This window comes from Chenopodium quinoa, unplaced genomic scaffold (genome assembly GCF_001683475.1).
Source record: "Chenopodium quinoa cultivar QQ74 unplaced genomic scaffold, ASM168347v1, whole genome shotgun sequence".
NCBI classification, from domain to species: domain Eukaryota; kingdom Viridiplantae; phylum Streptophyta; class Magnoliopsida; order Caryophyllales; family Amaranthaceae; genus Chenopodium; species Chenopodium quinoa.
In genome coordinates, this window is record NW_018742810.1 from 2,146,307 (window position 1) to 2,163,367 (window position 17,061).

Below are 17,061 nucleotides of genomic sequence, written 5' to 3' on the forward strand. Positions count from 1 at the left end.
AGTGCGTCTTCAGAAAAAGCTCATGAGCTGTTGTTAACTGGCCTTGATTCTTCGCCGCCTTTGATTATGCATGCAGAAAATCATCGTTGTAAATGTCACACCGCCATTACATAGTAATACACAAATGCCTTCTATTTTACTTGCCTATTAAACAAACTTACCATCCTTTTTACATGTTGTGTAGTTGACATTAAACAAACTTCTCGTTCAATTGAGGTGCCCATGTGAATTGTTTCTGCGAATGATAAACTTTAAAAGTTATAAACTCAACTCCATCAATACACTTAATAAAACATGTATTAACTAAGTTAAAAATAGCATACACTGAACAAGTTCCACCAGTGTTGTTTCGTTCCTTCATCAACCTTTCCATAATTCCTCCAAGGGTCTCGATAGTATCCAATTAGCGTACAAGAGACCACACTCCTCACCTTGTTATCATCAAACCTACATTAAACGAGAAACAACAATGTTAGATGATCATCAACAAAAAGTAATATAGAACTTGTTAGAAGTAATAAATAGGTTAATTTTTCGAAAATAAGAATATAAGTCCAACTCATTAAATGTACGTAAGTACCAGAGTGTAGTAAGGTCTAATACCGGCAACTCTGAATGCTGTTGTGTCTGATTTTGTGGTTGGGTGAAGGCGGGCTCCTGGTGGCACCCAAATCATGTGCCTCCGCTTCCTCCATTTCTTCATCATCGTCGTCGATCACCATTTGAGCTTTCCCGTAACCCTTTGTTTTCTTCGACGATTCTCCATCTTTACCCCACGCCATGACCACCTGAAATAGTTGTTAGTAACATGACATGATATTATAAATTACAAGTATAGTGCAATGTAATAAAATTTTATACAATAAGTAATGATTTATTATAAGACCAAATCATATTTTGATTTTACAATAACAAGCAAATTCTTAAAGGAGATTAACATATTCTCCTATTTATTAATCTCGTCACTATTATCACTACTATAATCATCACTACTATCATCTAATAATACATCGATGTCATCATCCTCGTAACTATCACTAGAGTCGGTGTTAGATTCATCATCTTCATCGCTTGAGATAACAAAGCCATCGTCGTCATCTTCAATTCATCATCATCATTTAGGACATAGTCTGGAATGTCATTCAGTGGGCAAAGTGTTGCATGTACTTGTGGGGATGGTGCCTGCAAAAACTCTAATTGCACCGGAGCATCAACCACTGACCTTGCTTGTGTTTTAAACACAGCCTACCATTGAACTCGATCTCGTTTCAGGCTAGGGTATGATGCGTAGTACACTTGAGTCACTTGGTAAGATAATACAAAGGGATCATACTTGGGGTATTTCTTAGTATGATTTACTTTGACAAGCTTGTATTGTTCATGTATGTTCATTCCCCTACCACAATCTATCCAACTACACTTAAACAAAATACTCTTGTACTCTTTTTCAGGACCAGTGTAGACAAGTTCAATTATGTCTTCTAAAATGCCGAAATACTCTCCACCATCCTCAATTGATACACACACACCATAATTCATTGTAGATTTGTGCTTGCCATGGGCATATGTATGGAAATTAAATCCACTGACAAAAATCTGCCTTCAAGTTCGAACACGCTTGAAGGACGCATGCACAACGCTCGCAGGACATCCGAATTTGGTTTTTCTTCAACCACCTATCAACATTTTGAATATAAACGTCACAATTCATGAATTGAATAAATTGAAGTGCAAGATGTAAAATTCATAATTATGTCACAGTTAGGCCGTTTATATCACCTTGTGATGAAACCAATCAGAGAATTCAGCTTCGCATTTTCCATGACTTCTTCTCTACGCAGATAAGGTCGACTACTAAGAATGTAGTCCTCAAACTTCCTACGAGGTCAAAGACACGCGGTAAATCAACATTGTAATCATTTTAATTGTTCCATAACTTTGAATACAATACATTCCTAAACATATTATACCTTTCGTATTCACCAAGAATGCCGCTATTTTGTAACACGAACAAATGAGCACACTCGAGTTCTTTGTCATCTAAAAACTGAGCTTTACCCTCATTTGACACACGACCGCTATCCACCGTGATCAACTTTGGTATTTCAGCGTTGTCCACTGTGGAGTCCACGTCGGCATTCACATTTCGACCGAGATCTCAAGTTTTTGTGTCAACTGACGCCTGAAAGTAATTGGAGCAGAAGTTTTCTATTTCTTCGGTGAGATAAGCATTGCATATGTAACCTTCAACTCGAGCCTTATTCCCAATTTTTCGTTTCAAGTGATTGAGAAACCTGCAATTATAGTTATATAAATGTATAAACAAGTCATGACAATGAATGGGATGTAAAAAAGAGGATGTGAAAGGGTCTTTGATTTACCTTTCGAAGGGATACATCCATCTATATTGAACAGGACCACATAACTTGCCCTCATATGGCAAATGAATAGGTAAATGATCCATGGAGTTCAAGAATGCTGGAGGGAAGACATTCTCAAGCTTGCAAAAAATCTCAGCTATGATTTTCTCCAATCGCTCCATGTCACTAACTGTGGTTGTGTAACAACACAAATCGCGGAAGAATTGGCTGATCTCTGTAATTACATTCCAAATATGGCCAGGGAGAAATTCCCTCAAAGCAGTGGGAAACAACCTCTCCATGAACACGTGACAGTCACTGCTTTTCATTCCGTGTAGCTTACATGCTTGCAAATCTACGCATCTGCTCAAATTGGAGGCGTAACCATAAGGAAAACGCAGCTGTTTAACCCACTCACACAAAACTTTTCTCTGAGCCTTGTCAAGAGCGAATGAATCCTTTGGCATGAACTCTTTTCCTCTATCATCCTCTTGAAGATGAAGCTGCGGCCGTTTACAATATTTGACAATGTCATTTCGAGCTGATGGCGTGTCACATGTATGCTTTTCCACATCCATTATAGTGTGAATTAACTGATTAAAGAAGTTCTTTTCAATGTGCATGACATCTAAGTTATGACGAATGAGCAGATACTTCCAATATGGAAGCTCCCACAGTGTGCTTTTCTTGAACCACCCCTTTTTAGCTTTTTAGAGGCGTTTAAGTGCCTCGAGCCCATCTGTAGCCTTCGGAAGGTCTTTCACATATTCCCACAGTTCCTCTCCTGACATGATGTGTGGAGGTGCACCTTTTTCGACTTTGTTTTTACAAAATGCAGTTCCACTATTTCGAAAACGGTGATCTGGCTGTGGCAATCAAACCAAGAAACTTTACCACCATGTTCGAGCCAAAATGCTTTGCTTTTCTCCATGCAATATGGACAAGCATTCTTACCAGATGTGGTCCAACCAGACAACATACCATAAGCCGTAAAGTCACTAACGGTCCATAGGATGGATGATCGAAGATTGAAATTATGTTTCCTCGAAATATCGTAAGTATTTGCGCCAACTTCCCATAATTGTTTCAACTCTTCTATCAACAGTTGCATGTACACATCCAAGTTGCCTTTAGGGTTTTTAAAACCGGGAACGAGCAACGAAAGGAACATGAATCGCCTTTCATACACATTGAGGGAGGCAAGTTATAAGGGGCAAAATGACAGGCCAACAAGAATATTGTCCCCTAAACTTACCATGAGCTGAGGAGCAAAACCATCTGTACACAAAGCCAAGTCGAACATTACGAGGCTCGGAGGCAAACTCTGGAAAGCAACTATCGAGGTGTTTCCAAGCTTCACTATCACTAGGGTGTGCCATTGTGCCTTGAACTCGAGGGTTTTTCGAATGCCATGTCATTTCCTCCAAAATGTTCTTGGTTGCAAAGAGCCTTTGCAACCTTGGAATGATCGGGAAATAAAATAAAAAATTCAAAGGCACTAAGCTACCTTTAGAAGTTTTCTTGTATCGGTCGCTGCCACACACCCTACATGTAGATAGCTGAGCATCATCCTTCCAAAACAACATACATCCATTCTAGCATGCATGAATCTTTTCATGAGGCAGCTCCAACCCCTTCACAATCTTCTTCACCTATAGAATGTGTCGGCCATATGGTTGTTGTTAGGAATCGCTTCATTGACCAAACATCAACACATCTGTGAGGCAAATACTTTAGATTTGTAATTCTAGTAGTTATCTCTAACACAGACAGTGAACTCCCTTCGTATAATGGTTGTTCAGAAGCCTTCAACAAATCTAGAAAATGCTTGGCTTGTGCATTAGGCTCCTCCTCTGATGAAACACTAGCCTGTTCGGAATGCCCTTGATCTTGAGTATGACCAAAAGCATCGAAAACCATTTCACGATATTCATTGGACCGCCGTTCAGGAACTCCTGGAAACCCTTCCCCATGACACATCCACTTATAGTAATTAGGAACAAAACCCTTGCGATACAAATGAATTTTAACCGTTTTCGCATCCCAAAGTTGTTTGTTCTTACATTTAAAACATGGACACCTAACTTCGCTTGGTTTACTACTCTCGGGATGATCTTTGACGTACTGAATGAATTCATCAACCCCTTTCACGAACTCTGGATTAATAGAATGTCCAACCTTCCTTTCATATATCCAACTACGTTCTGTTCGTTTCATGATTACAACTTCTACACAACTCACGCATATGTATAATCACATTAGTCACAAAGCATATTTAATATTCATTATCCATCAAACTGTTATGGAAATGTACGTAAATGAGATTTGAAATGATGTCCAAGGGTCCTTATCACTCCAACCTAACCCATCCTTGTACGTGTAATCCCACTAGTGAATGTAAGCCAGGTTTTCAATTCTATGGAAAATCCGGCAGCATTTCCCTATAGTTCTCCAAGTACACGATGTAGGCGATTAGATACACCTACATATGTACCCAGAGAACAGTGTAGAGAAATGACAAGCCAGGATATTCCCTAGAATCAATAACAATGCATACATTCACCACCTAAGTGAGAATAAACGTACAAGGACAGTCCCAACCGGGGACTATTCAAGACATACTCCTAATGTGTATGCCTTGAACGGGTATCTAGGCATATGAGTATGCAAATGATTCATTTACAAAATATATAAAGTAAAGGGAACATGCATTATATTAAACAAATATATCATAATTAAACTAAACTAAACAAATATATTAAACAATTATGAAACATTATATAAAACAAATATATTAAACTAAATAAATTAACATACATTATATTAAACTAAACTAAACTAACATACATTATTATATCAAACTAAACCAAACTACTAACATATCAAAATACAACACATTCATTTCAAATATTTCAACGTATTTAAACATAAAATACAACAAACATGTATACACTGCACTAAAAACAATGATAAACTAACATATATCTATATACAATTAGTCACTAACATGCCATGTATAAACTAAACTAAGAATTTTAGGGTTTATAATGTCACTAACCTCTAAATCTGCACTTTTTATTGACAATCAAACCAAGTAAATCTACAAATCCTACAAATAATTACAATTAGAAACTTAATTAGGGTTTGCAATTAATAAAACAACCTAAATTGAATTAGAAAACATGGGAGAAACAACTCACTAAGGGTAGAGGAGGATTCGGTGGTGGTTGCCCTTAAAACGGCCTAGATGGAGGATTCGATCAGTTTTAATTATTTAAAAAAAAATAAAAATAAATAAAGGTCGAGGCTTACCGGCTGCACAACGGCGGGAGGATGGAGGTGACGGCGGTTTTGGTCCCAGCAACGATGGAGGAAGTGGATCCTGTAGAAATGGTGATGGTGGTTAGGGTTTAACGGGAAAAAAAAATTATTAAACTTACCAATCGGTGGCCAGGGGTCAAACGCGGTGGCGGCGAGACGCCGGTGGTTGCGTGGAAATGGCGCCTTTTGAAACTTCGCCCCCTTTTCTCTTTCCCTTTCTCTTTCTCGTTCTTCCGTCGTTCTCTCTCTTACCCCTATTCACTACTAGAAAACAGGTCATTTCCGACGGAAAAATTCTGTCGGAATCAACCTGAATTCTGTCGGAAAACCTGTTTCCGACGAAATTTCCGTTGGAACCGGTTGTCGGAAGACCATTTGTAGGAAATATGACCTATTCCGTCGGAAGAGTGTTTCCGTCGGAATAGTTCCGTCGAAAGTGGAATTCCGGCATCAGAAAAATCCGACGAAAAATTCTGACGGATACTGTACCGTCGGAAAATGGTTTAAAAAAACAAAAAAAAACCTTCCCACCACCCCCATCGCCAGCCCACACCACCAGCCCACCCCCTGCCCCTTACCCACCCATACCACCATAATAACCCATGACTGCCGCCGTCACCCACCTCCACCTTAAACCACCCACCTCCACCCCGTAAACCACCTACCACCACCAAAAATTCGAAAACCCACAAAAAATCACAAAAAACAACGAAATCAACCTATAAAAATTAAACAAAAAAATAACGAAATAAACTCAAATTAAACAACGAAATCAAACATTACCCACACAAAATCGAAATTAACCCACAATAATAAAAAAAAATAAAAAAAAATAATCAAACCAAATTAATAGAAAGAAAACAAAGACATACCTTCAATTCCACCTCCAAAACCTCGAAATTGGGATTATATGGTTAAATTCGACCATAAAAACTCCAGATCTGGAATATTTATGGTCGAATTTGACCATAAACACCATAATTATTCGTTCGTTGACGACCACCAGCCCACACTCCACCGTTTTGTTATCGAAAATTCGAGGAAATAGAAAAAAATGAAGAAGAAAAAGAGAACGAAAATGGAGAAAAAGAAAAGAGAATAGAGAAAGGGAAATAAAAGAGGAAAGAAAAAGAAGGAGAAAGAAAACGAAGGAGAAAGGAGGAGAACGAAGGAACAGAGAAAGAAAGAAGGAGAAAGAGGAACAGAGGAAAGAGAACGAAGGAGAATGAAGGAGAACGAAGGAATAGAGAAAGAAAGAAGGAGAAAGAGGAACAGAGGAAAGAGAACGAAGGAGAAAGAGGAACAGAGGAAAGAGAACGAAGGAGAATGAAGGAGAACGAAGGAACAGAGAAAGAGGAACAGAGAAAGAAGGAGTATGAAGGAGAAAAGAGGATAGAGAAAGAGAAGGAGAAGAGGAGAAATAAAGAGAAGGAGTAGAGGCGGAAGAAAGAGAAGAAAGAGAGGTACCGGTTTTAAGGTTTTAGGGTTTGGTAAAAAAAGGTTTTAATTTTTTTTAATTAAATTCCGACGGAAAATTCCGTCGGAAAATTCCGACTATAATTCCGTCGAAATTGTAAATTCGACGGAAAATTCCGTCGGAAAGCACATATATTCCGATGGATTTTCGACAGATTTGTTGAATTCGTCGGAAATATCCAACGGAACATAAATCCGTTGGAAATTTCGATTTTTCCGACGTAATTTCTTGTTCGTCGGAACTAGTCCGTCGAAATTTGCCTGTTTTCTAGTAGTGATTCTTTTTCGTTCGGTTTCACACGGCGGCGGCGGTGAGACACCGGTGGTTGCCAATGTGAAACTTCGCCCCCTTTTCTCTTCCCTTTTTCTTTCTCTTTCCCTTTCCGTCGTACTTTCTCTTCCCCCTATTCTTTCTTGTTTTACAAATGAGTAGATCTAAACTCGTTTTGTTTTTTTTTTTTTAATTAAAGACTTTTCGATGGAATTAAATTCTGTCGGAAACTAGAACTTCCAACGGAATAAAACGTCGGAATTATAGCGAGGGATATTCCGTCAGAATATTTCGACGGATTAAAATTCATCGGAAATTTCGAATTTTCCGACGGAAATTGAGGTCCGTCGGAACTATTCCGTCGGAAAATGGCCTTTTTCTAGTAGTGAATTAATTAAATACTTTCTGACGGAATTTTTTTTCTGTCAGAAATTAGTACTTCCGACAGAATATTCCGTTGGAATATCCTTTACGACGGAATATTCCGTCGGAATTTTCCTACGGTTTAAATTTCATCGAAAAATTCGAATTTTCTGACGGAATTTTAGTTCTATCGGAACGATTCCTCGAAAAATAGCCTATCTCTAGTAGTGCATGCACATGCATGCATGCAAGTGCCTATGCTTTAAGTATAGTACGGAGTACTACATTTTTCTGTATTATTGTCATGTGCTGTGCCTTAACACGTTAACATTTACCGTTTGATTTATTTATAGGTGATTTTAACCATTAGCAGTATGTTTGAGTACCATGTTCTTTGCATTGCACTTGTCATTTTGTTCACAGATATCATTTCGCCTGTTTTTATTTAATAATTAACCTTTCAATAAATCGGATTCTACTCGCGCAACTTAGATTAATATGGTTCTTATATGTGTCCAACTACTGGTGCTTGGTTATATTAATGAAATATGCATCTATTATGATCAATTTGACAGGTTGTTGATCATGGTATGTATTAATTACGAATAAGACTTGATTAGGAAGGTTAGCCTGTATTGTGTTTAAAACAATAAATTTATTCAATTATTTTGAAAAATAAGATAGTGTATTTAAAATAATTCAGTAATCAATACTCCAACACTTCATGGTTAATTTTATTATTCAATTCAATGTAATGCTTCATGTCTTTTCGTGCAACTGCTTATTGGATTGCACAATACAAGATAAGAAACCTTAAATAATGAATTCAATGGCCATGGAAATCTCTTATTATGTTGTTCATTATATAATTGGAGTATTGGAGTAAACTCTAATGTACGTGTAAGTTCCACAGAAAAATAAAGCCAACAAATGATTAACATAATCAATCTTGTATAAAAATATATTATCTTATTAAAATACAATGGACTTTGGGGGCTCATAGGGGCCAAGCTAAGGAAAGATCATAAATCTTCGGTCTGGAAAAAATGGACACACTCTGTATTGATATTGGTAGTTTGAACTGCCAAGTGCCTTAGATGTAACAAGCACTATTAGTATGGAGATTGGAGAAGAAGCTAAGACTTTTAGCAGCCTGACAACACAGAGAACGAATTGAACATAGTCACAAATAAATATTACTTATAATGTGAAAATGTACTGACAAATTTAGTCGACGTAATCTTAGGTTGAAAGTTGAAACTTGCTTTTGTTAAAACAGACATTGCAATGTAGGAAGAGCCAACTTCAATACTTTCATTTTGACAATGACATCTGCTTTGTAGTTTTTGTCATCTTGTGAAGACCACACTCTCCAACCCAAAGTTGTGCCACAGAGCCAACGGGATGATTACTACTTCCTCCGTTTCACTAAAATTGTAACTGTTTCACTAAAATTACAACACTTTGATTGAAAATGCGATAGCTTTTTGGTCAAAGTGCTACAATTTTAGTGTAACAGAGAAAGTAAAAGGGTCGCCAAAATGAGAATTGGAATGGACAAAGATACAGAGCAATGCTACAAAGGTACATTCTTCCTCGGTTTTTTTAACAGAGTATAATGTAATCCATTACTCCCTAAATCCCTTTGTTACAATACAAAGTTCTTATTTTATGTTATAGTTTTAGTGACTTAGTGAGTAAAAAAAAAGTACTAGTAGATTTATTGAATCCCATTCAAATTTACATAGAAAAAAGAGTATGGTATAGATAAATTAAGGGAACATGCCATTTAGTAGTTGATACTTTGAGATGTTATTTTGGTCACAAAGTCTGATGCGCCCATACTAATATCGAATGAATTGGCAACAACCTTAATAGACTACTAACAAGGCCACAAGGGAAAAGGCGAAAGGAAGCCCATTGCTCGAATTGGGTCAATGCAAAGCAACTTTAGCCAATGGGCTTTACCAAGGTTGTTTAGACTTTTTCTGTAAAAAAATGATTCATCAAGTTACGCACAAGAATAGGAAGCCAATAATAACATTCCATATCCATATTACCAAAACCCTTAGCCATGTTTTGAGCTTGATGCAAGCGTTCCACGCCTTTGCCTTTGCCTTTGCCTGTGACAATCAGTGGTCACATGACCGAAGCTGAGCTAGCAGCCATCGTACCACACTTGCCTACAAGGATTTAAGCTCCTTGTATATTGACGGGGATGGATGGACTGGTGTTGTTACAAGATTAAGTACACGTAACTATGAACTCTGGATTTAAGGATCGGAATCATCGGAGTACATAAATACATCATACACGGAGTAGTGTATAATTGTGGATTAGAACTTGGTTACTTGTATTTAATAATGGGTCTTGAATGAACAACTATTCTATGGGCTGATAAAATTATGTTATACTATTGGGCCCATAAGAAGAAAATCCCATGCCAAATAACTATACAGCCCACTAAATTCACAAAACAATGGATCAATAGAACAGACTACGACTATATTTGTTTTTTTTTGAGATTGACTTTTGGTGATTAAGATAACACGCAATGGCCTACCATTTGTAAGTAGCAAGATAAGCATGAACCAACTCCTTAATGTGGCGGTAGCCAGCTTTTAACTTAGTGTGTTTGCCATTAAGTGCACATTTATACTACACTACATACTACATACACATCCTCTTCTACCAACCCCAATTTCAAACTAACATCACCTTCATCTTCCATGGCTAACCACCGAGACAACGCAAACTCGGGTTCAGGAGGTCCTACCATGAGGTGGAGCCAAGGAGCTGCCTCGGATGGCAGCTGGGCATACAGTTGGGGGGCTGGTTCGGTCCCGGGTGGCCCTAGCTTTGGTTATGGGTCAGGTTCAGCGACATCAGAATCAGATGGTGGCAGCGGTACTGGGTTTGGGTTTGGGTTCGGTTGGGGTGCTGGAGCAGCAGGTTCAGGTTCAAGTCTAGCTCGTCCAAGGCAAAACCATAATGAAGGGTTTGGTGAATTTGGTCAATCACATATGCCACCCTTTGGGGCTAGGTTCTATTATGGTATGCCATTTACCAACTTTTATGGGGGGCCGATGTTCGGACCACCTAGACCGCAACATGGATCTGATAATGGTGGACGAGGTAGACAAATAGGTGGTGCTTAGGCTAGCTAGCTTGTTCAGTTACAACACACAATAAGCAACAAACAGATCAGAGAATGTAGTATACATGTAGATAATGCTTAGCTTGCTTGTTCATCTATATTAATAAGGTTGGTGTACTATGTTATTAGTCGTACGAATTACAAAGTATGTAAGTAGCAGTTACAACATACACACAATATCCTAGTCCTTCACATAAACCATTAATAAACGTGTATATATATACTTCCAAACAACTTTTTATAACCCTGAAATACATCTCCCGGCCCATCGTTATTAGAATTCAATACCAAGTCTCGGAAATCCTTTTTAAATAAAAAAATAAATAGTTTTGTTTTGTGTATTATAAATTTAACCTTTAATTTTAGAGAACTTTAAACTTTTTTGGACTTGTAAAATAAAGTGATCAAGGTCCTTCTCATTTCACCTCATGAGAACCAAGGAGACCACTTGGGTGTTGGGTGGTTAGACTTTTCTAATATGTGAATATGTCTATCAATAATTATCTATTTAATTGGTTAATAAGAACTTGTCTCTTAACATTGACCCAAGGTCATCATGAGCCTTAACGTGATCGAGTAATGAGCGTATATGATTCTAAACAAACTTTATATGACCCATGGATTTATCCCTCATCGTCACTTGAGATTTCAATACTTGGTTTCGAAAATTTATAAGATAATTAGAAGTTTATTATAATCTACAAATATAGAGAAACTTCCACCTTTATAGTTGCAAAAAAAAAGACAGAGGTTGATGTGTTTTCCATGGGTCTCTCAAGACTCTGGGAGGCCACTAGAGCGGTTGGGTCTTTCTTTTTTGTCTCTTCAATATCAAATTATCCGAAAAAGAAAATGTCTCATTGCCATTATTATATTGACTCAAGACTATTCTGAGTCTTTTTTATATAATCAATTTAGAGTATTGAGCGTACATTGACATGAACACTGTAACTAAAAGTAATAACAATATTAGAATGGATTTTACTATTTTAGGCAACCAAATTCATATCAGTCAATTTATTTATTTATTTTTGGAATGATCAGTCAATTTATCTTCGTATTGTGTTAATTATGAACATAGTTTTGGTTAAATACTCGTACGAATAAAATTATAATTATACTCGTCAAGAAACCTTGATGTGTTTTGTGTAAAAAAAAAATATTGAGAAGGAAAAACCCTAAACTAGAACTACCACTTTCCCACCCAAATTCTTGGTTACTGCTCCAAATTTAAAACAGCTCCCGGAGTCCCGGTGCCGGCCTACCTGCAATTCAACTGATTTCTTCTCTCTCCCACCGCCGCCATTGAAGCACTGGTGCCAAGGTCAGGTTTCGTCCTCTCCCCTGCTCTCTCACTCTCTTTCTGTAGTTGCTACTACTATGATTTTTCAATACTATGAGAAATTGGACGTTAAATGTATTTTAATTTGAGGTATTAGCAGCATGTCTGGACTATCGCTTGGAGAAAAGAACTTCATACGAGGTGGTATTGCTCAAGATCTTCGTTGTGATGGTCGAAAACGCTTATCTTACAGACCTATTCATCTTGATACTGGGGTCATTTCACAGGTCTTACTTCTTATGTCCAAAGTTTGATTTTTTAAACAAATTGGTTTGAGTGTAATTAATGATCCTTCATACTTGGAAATTGAGATGATTGCTTTGGTTTATTATAGGCAAATGGTTCAGCAAGAGTCCGAATTGGGGGAACTGATGTCATTGCTAGTGTCAAGGTTATATTCTTTACATTGTTTTGGAAACCCTCTTTTGTAATGAATTAAGTTTTCATCAACTTAGTTTTGGTTGTAATGTGTGTGTTTGATCAAGTGCAGGCTGAATTAGGGAGACCCAATTCGTCTCAACCCGATAAAGGAAAGGTTTCCATACATATTGATTGTAGTGCTACAGCTGCACCTATCTTTCAGGTCTTCTTTTTCTTTCTATTGTTCTATCTCTTAAATGATTGTCTATTAACTCCCTTCATCACCGTATAAAGGATTAAGTATACACTTTGAGATGTTCATGGGATAGTACTCTTTTTCTTGAACTAGTGGCGGTATTTTATGATTTGTTAATCTTGGTCATATTGAACGATGGAGAATGAAATAGGATTACGCAGGTATTATGTAGCAAAATCAAGTTGAATCTTAGATTGTAAGGGAGTCGTACAGGCTATTATTTCTGCAAAGATTAAGTATTCATTTCCTATAATTTATTCTTGAATTCTAAATGTCTTGTTAGATTAGGAAGTAGTCTTCATCCCAATCTCCTGTGATTTTGTATAGATTGTTGAAAGCCATAGCTCAAACGTGTTGCTGTCTTTCTCCTGTGGTTTGTTTTGTTGGTTGCCATCATTTGAACTACTAATTTTTGTCAAAAAGAAGAGTAAGAATGTAAGCTATGCATCCAAATAGCTTTTTGTAGTCTAAATTTCAGTAGCTGACGGCATATATGTGACGTATTTTTTTGGGCTTGAGTTTTATTCTGTTTGTACTCCATCTTTTGATGATTTTGTTACCCTGTATACTAGGACAAGTGAATATACATTTTAAAATCAAATAATTACTGTATATGTCTCGGGTCACAGGGCAAAGGGGGTGAAGCATTATCAACAGAACTTGCTGCTGATCTTCAGCGTTGCCTCTTGGGTGGTAAAAGTGGAGCAGGTAGGATATTTTATTTAAGCATATGAAAACTTGGTGTGTTTAATCAAGGTGAAAGAGCTGTGGATAATGTTTGATACACTTTGTTTTAGGAGCTGGAATTGACCTTTCATCCCTATCTATCGTGGAAGGGAAGGTTTGTTGGGATCTTTATATTGATGGCCTTGTGGTTAGTTCAGATGGGAATATGTTGGATGCCTTAGGTGCTGCAATCAAGGTATTAATGATTTTTTTTGTGCCGCTGCCAACCTTTTTAGTTGTTTCTAATATGTTCATTAAATTAGCTTGGTCTGTTATCATATTACCGTATGACCTCTGAGATCCGTGTCAATCAAAACTTTGAGAGCTTGTTTTGTTTTTTGTTAAAGTCACATCATACATGAGAGTTGAGGAAGTACATCTCCCCCTACATTAAGGTGAAGAGAATTTACTCTTCTACTCTCAATTCCCCGTTCTGTAGTCCTGTACAGCTTTCAACTTTGTTTGATGGATCTGCTGTACTTGCATGAGGTGCTTATGCTCAAGCCATCTCTATCAATGGAGCTATATGTCCTTGAGGTTTTCAGAAGCTTTGCATCTTAACTTCTATAAAAAGAGGATGTAAGGTTTTGATATTAAGAATCATTTATTTTAATATAAAGTGGAACGTGTTCCAGAATGTACTCACGATTTCCGTGGACATCTGTGTTGCTGCTATAGTTGTGAGACTTGTGACATTGGTGCTGACATTCTTCTTTAAGTACTACATTTATACTTGATGGTCTAGAGTTCATGTTCGCTGATGTCACTCTTTTACAGGCTGCTTTAAGTGATACCGGTATTCCAAAAGTTAATGTCATTGCTGCTGATTCGACATCTGCTGGTGATCAACCTGAAGTTGATATTAGTGATGAAGAATTTTTACAGTTTGATACTTCTGCAGTCCCTGTCATAGTAACATTAACCAAGGTTCCACAACTTTCATCACGACATTCTTTTATAAAGCATAAATGGCGTACTTTGATTTGTTTTAATCAAGTTTGATGCTCTTTTGTAACAACTCTGCATTATGCAGGTAGGAAAACACTACATAGTTGATGCAACTGAAGAGGAGGAATCTCAAATGAGTTCCGCGATGTCTGTCTCTATCAACAGGAAGGGACTAATATGTGGTCTTACCAAGCGTGGGGGTGCAGGTGTAGATCCAAGCATAGTCCTTGATATGATCTCAGTAGCAAAACATGTGAGCGAGAATTTTATAAACAAATTAGACTCCGAGATAGCTGCTGCAGAAGCTCGTGAGGAAGAATGATGAAAATTGGTTTACATGTTTAAACTAAGCTCTTAGTTTTTGCTCTGTATTGAATTTTGACCTAGGAAATTATGTTTCATACAGGTAGATTGTTTGTAACTTTGTAAGTGTCAAAATATCGTTAATATTACAAGTACTATTAATGGCTAACATTTTATCCCAGTATCATAGATCTCCTCGTTAATCAAATGCATAATATGAGATTTATATTTGGCCATGCGGAAATGCCTGAAACCACTTCTTCAAGTGCTCTCCAAATGTTCAGATTATGCAGCTGTACGTGTCTTTTCCAATAATGGTATTCTTTGTATGATTATTATTCCGTAATTTTGTATCAATTGTGCATCACATACAACAGATTGTGCCAGCATTCAACACTCGTATAATCGTATTTGTTACTGAAGTTGCATTATATCTTAAATAAAACTACTAGTACATACGAAGTAGTATTTAAATAAAAATCTAAATACTTGGGCCAATATGTTTGATATAAGAAAAGGGCTGAACTGTTCAAGTAAAGTTGGGCTAGGCCTAAAAACCTTACTAGCAAAGCACACAAAGACAGAGTCTTTCTCTCTCTTCCAAAAGTCACAAATAGATAAGGAAGTAAGGAAGATAACTATTTTGCAGCTTCATCTTCTTCCGCTCACTCTCTCTCAAAAATGGCGCAGACTCTGGCGACGCCAGTAGCACCATCAGTGTCTCTAATATGCAACACTAAGCCCTCAATTTCTCCCTCCTCATCTTCTCTCTCTTTCCGCTCCATAAACCCTTCCAAGGTACCAACTTTCTGCTACTTCTTGTTGTTATTATTGCTGCTAATATTTAATCAGACTAACTTATGAATGATTTTGAATGTAGAATATCGGTGGGTTAAGAATAAAATGTGTTCGTGTTGGTAATGTTGAAATTCCAAACAACAAAAGGGTGGAATACTCTCTTCAGTATATCCATGGAATTGGGCGTTCTAGGGCTAAGCAAATTCTTTCTGATTTGAGTTTGCAGAACAAACTTACCAAAGAATTATCTGATGATGAACTTATCCAGGTCAGAGATGAAGTCTCCAAGTACATGATCGAGGGTGACTTGGTATATTCTGTTCTTTTTGTTAATTTCTACTGATTTTAATTTATGTGACTGCTTGTTTCAAAAAAATAATAATGTGACTGCTGAATTATGAAATTGAATTAATTTTTGAATTTGGGTTGGTGGTTTAGTTACAATTATAATCTGGGTTTTTAGTTGTTTGAAGAAATTAGAAGTTTTACTGTTTGATGGAATATGTTCATTCTTGATTGCGGATAAAATTGTCCAATTTTTAACTTGGATATATGTTAAATTGATACTATTTTTCATTGTAATAGGTTGTGAAAATTGATAGAATTAGTGATGTATTGTTCTTGATTGGAATTTGGGATTGTATTTGTATATGCAGAGGCGATTCAATGCTATAGCAATTAGACGATTGAAGGAGATACAATGCTACAGAGGGATAAGGCACATTCAGAGTTTGCCTTGCCGCGGACAACGAACCAAGAACAACTGCAGGACTTTGAAGAGGGGAAAAAGAGTTCAAATTGCTGGCAAGAAGAAGCCCCCTGGTCCTAAATAGTTGAACTGGTTTGCCTCTTTTCTCTTCCTGTAATTGGGTGCAATATGGGCATTCGATTATTCTAATTGTAGTTGCTCAGAATGCATTGCTTGTAATTTTGTAATATTGATTTCTCTAGCAGTTATTGCTTCAAAGTTTAAATTTCCTTATTGCTTATTTCTCATGCTCCTCCACCTGATGTGCATCTGTTTAATGCTCATTCCTTACAAATCTATGCCCTGTGTTGTCCTTTCCGTTTACCTATGTTTTCGTTTAATCCTTACACGGTTACACCTCAATAAGCTGTACCCTCTTTCTTAGCTAGCTCAGAAGACCAGAAATGGTATGCCCCCTCTTGACTCCAATAGTTGATGGCAACTTAGAAATTAGTTTAAGGGGTCTATACTCTGAATTACACTCAAACACCTTACACTTTAGTGAGGAGTAGTAAGTTGATGCTCTAGAAAGGTTAACATGACTTTTTCACCAGCATGATTTTTCAGTCTACCTGACCAGATTGAGACCACCTTTCTCTTAGATGAGTCTCTCCTCCGATAGGTGGATTCTG

General features: G+C 37.2%; 3 protein-coding genes across 5 annotated transcripts; all 3 read left to right on the plus strand.

Moving 5' to 3' along the window:
- Positions 1-10,520: 10,520 nt before the first annotated feature.
- On the plus strand, positions 10,521-10,949 carry LOC110725109 (putative glycine-rich cell wall structural protein 1). The gene has a single exon (XM_021904576.1). It carries the CDS (start codon positions 10,521-10,523, stop codon positions 10,947-10,949), a length of 429 nt encoding a protein of 142 aa, XP_021760268.1.
- A 1,060-nt stretch (positions 10,950-12,009) lies between these two features.
- Positions 12,010-15,064, plus strand: LOC110725316 (exosome complex component RRP42-like). 3 transcript variants are annotated; one of them, XM_021904809.1, is made up of 8 exons: positions 12,010-12,277; positions 12,391-12,517; positions 12,625-12,681; positions 12,781-12,873; positions 13,536-13,614; positions 13,704-13,828; positions 14,410-14,559; positions 14,666-15,064. In XM_021904809.1, the coding sequence occupies exons 2-8, from the start codon at positions 12,392-12,394 to the stop codon at positions 14,900-14,902; spliced, it is 867 nt and encodes a 288-aa protein (XP_021760501.1). In that variant the 5' UTR covers positions 12,010-12,277; position 12,391; the 3' UTR covers positions 14,903-15,064. The 3 variants fall into 3 exon arrangements, with proteins under 3 accessions (XP_021760501.1, XP_021760500.1, XP_021760499.1); XM_021904808.1 differs by having other exon boundaries at positions 12,010-12,272; positions 12,388-12,517; XM_021904807.1 differs by having other exon boundaries at positions 12,012-12,272.
- Positions 15,065-15,483: 419 nt separating this feature from the next.
- On the plus strand, positions 15,484-16,682 carry LOC110725317 (30S ribosomal protein S13, chloroplastic-like). Its single transcript, XM_021904810.1, has 3 exons — positions 15,484-15,681; positions 15,764-15,991; positions 16,338-16,682. The coding sequence occupies exons 1-3, from the start codon at positions 15,565-15,567 to the stop codon at positions 16,512-16,514; spliced, it is 522 nt and encodes a 173-aa protein (XP_021760502.1). The 5' UTR covers positions 15,484-15,564; the 3' UTR covers positions 16,515-16,682.
- Positions 16,683-17,061: the final 379 nt, after the last annotated feature.

Bases quoted from the DNA above. Each gene is read 5' to 3' on its own strand.
- LOC110725109 (XM_021904576.1), top strand. From the start codon at position 10,521: ATGGCTAACCACCGAGACAACGCAAACTCGGGTTCAGGAGGTCCTACC.
- LOC110725316 (XM_021904809.1), top strand. From the start codon at position 12,392: ATGTCTGGACTATCGCTTGGAGAAAAGAACTTCATACGAGGTGGTATT. The intron at 13,615-13,703 runs GTAGGATATTTT...ACTTTGTTTTAG, and splicing joins GGGTGGTAAAAGTGGAGCAG to GAGCTGGAATTGACCTTTCA. The intron at 14,560-14,665 runs GTTCCACAACTT...TGCATTATGCAG, and splicing joins TCATAGTAACATTAACCAAG to GTAGGAAAACACTACATAGT.
- LOC110725317 (XM_021904810.1), top strand. From the start codon at position 15,565: ATGGCGCAGACTCTGGCGACGCCAGTAGCACCATCAGTGTCTCTAATA. The intron at 15,682-15,763 runs GTACCAACTTTC...TTTTGAATGTAG, and splicing joins GCTCCATAAACCCTTCCAAG to AATATCGGTGGGTTAAGAAT. The intron at 15,992-16,337 runs GTATATTCTGTT...TTGTATATGCAG, and splicing joins ACATGATCGAGGGTGACTTG to AGGCGATTCAATGCTATAGC.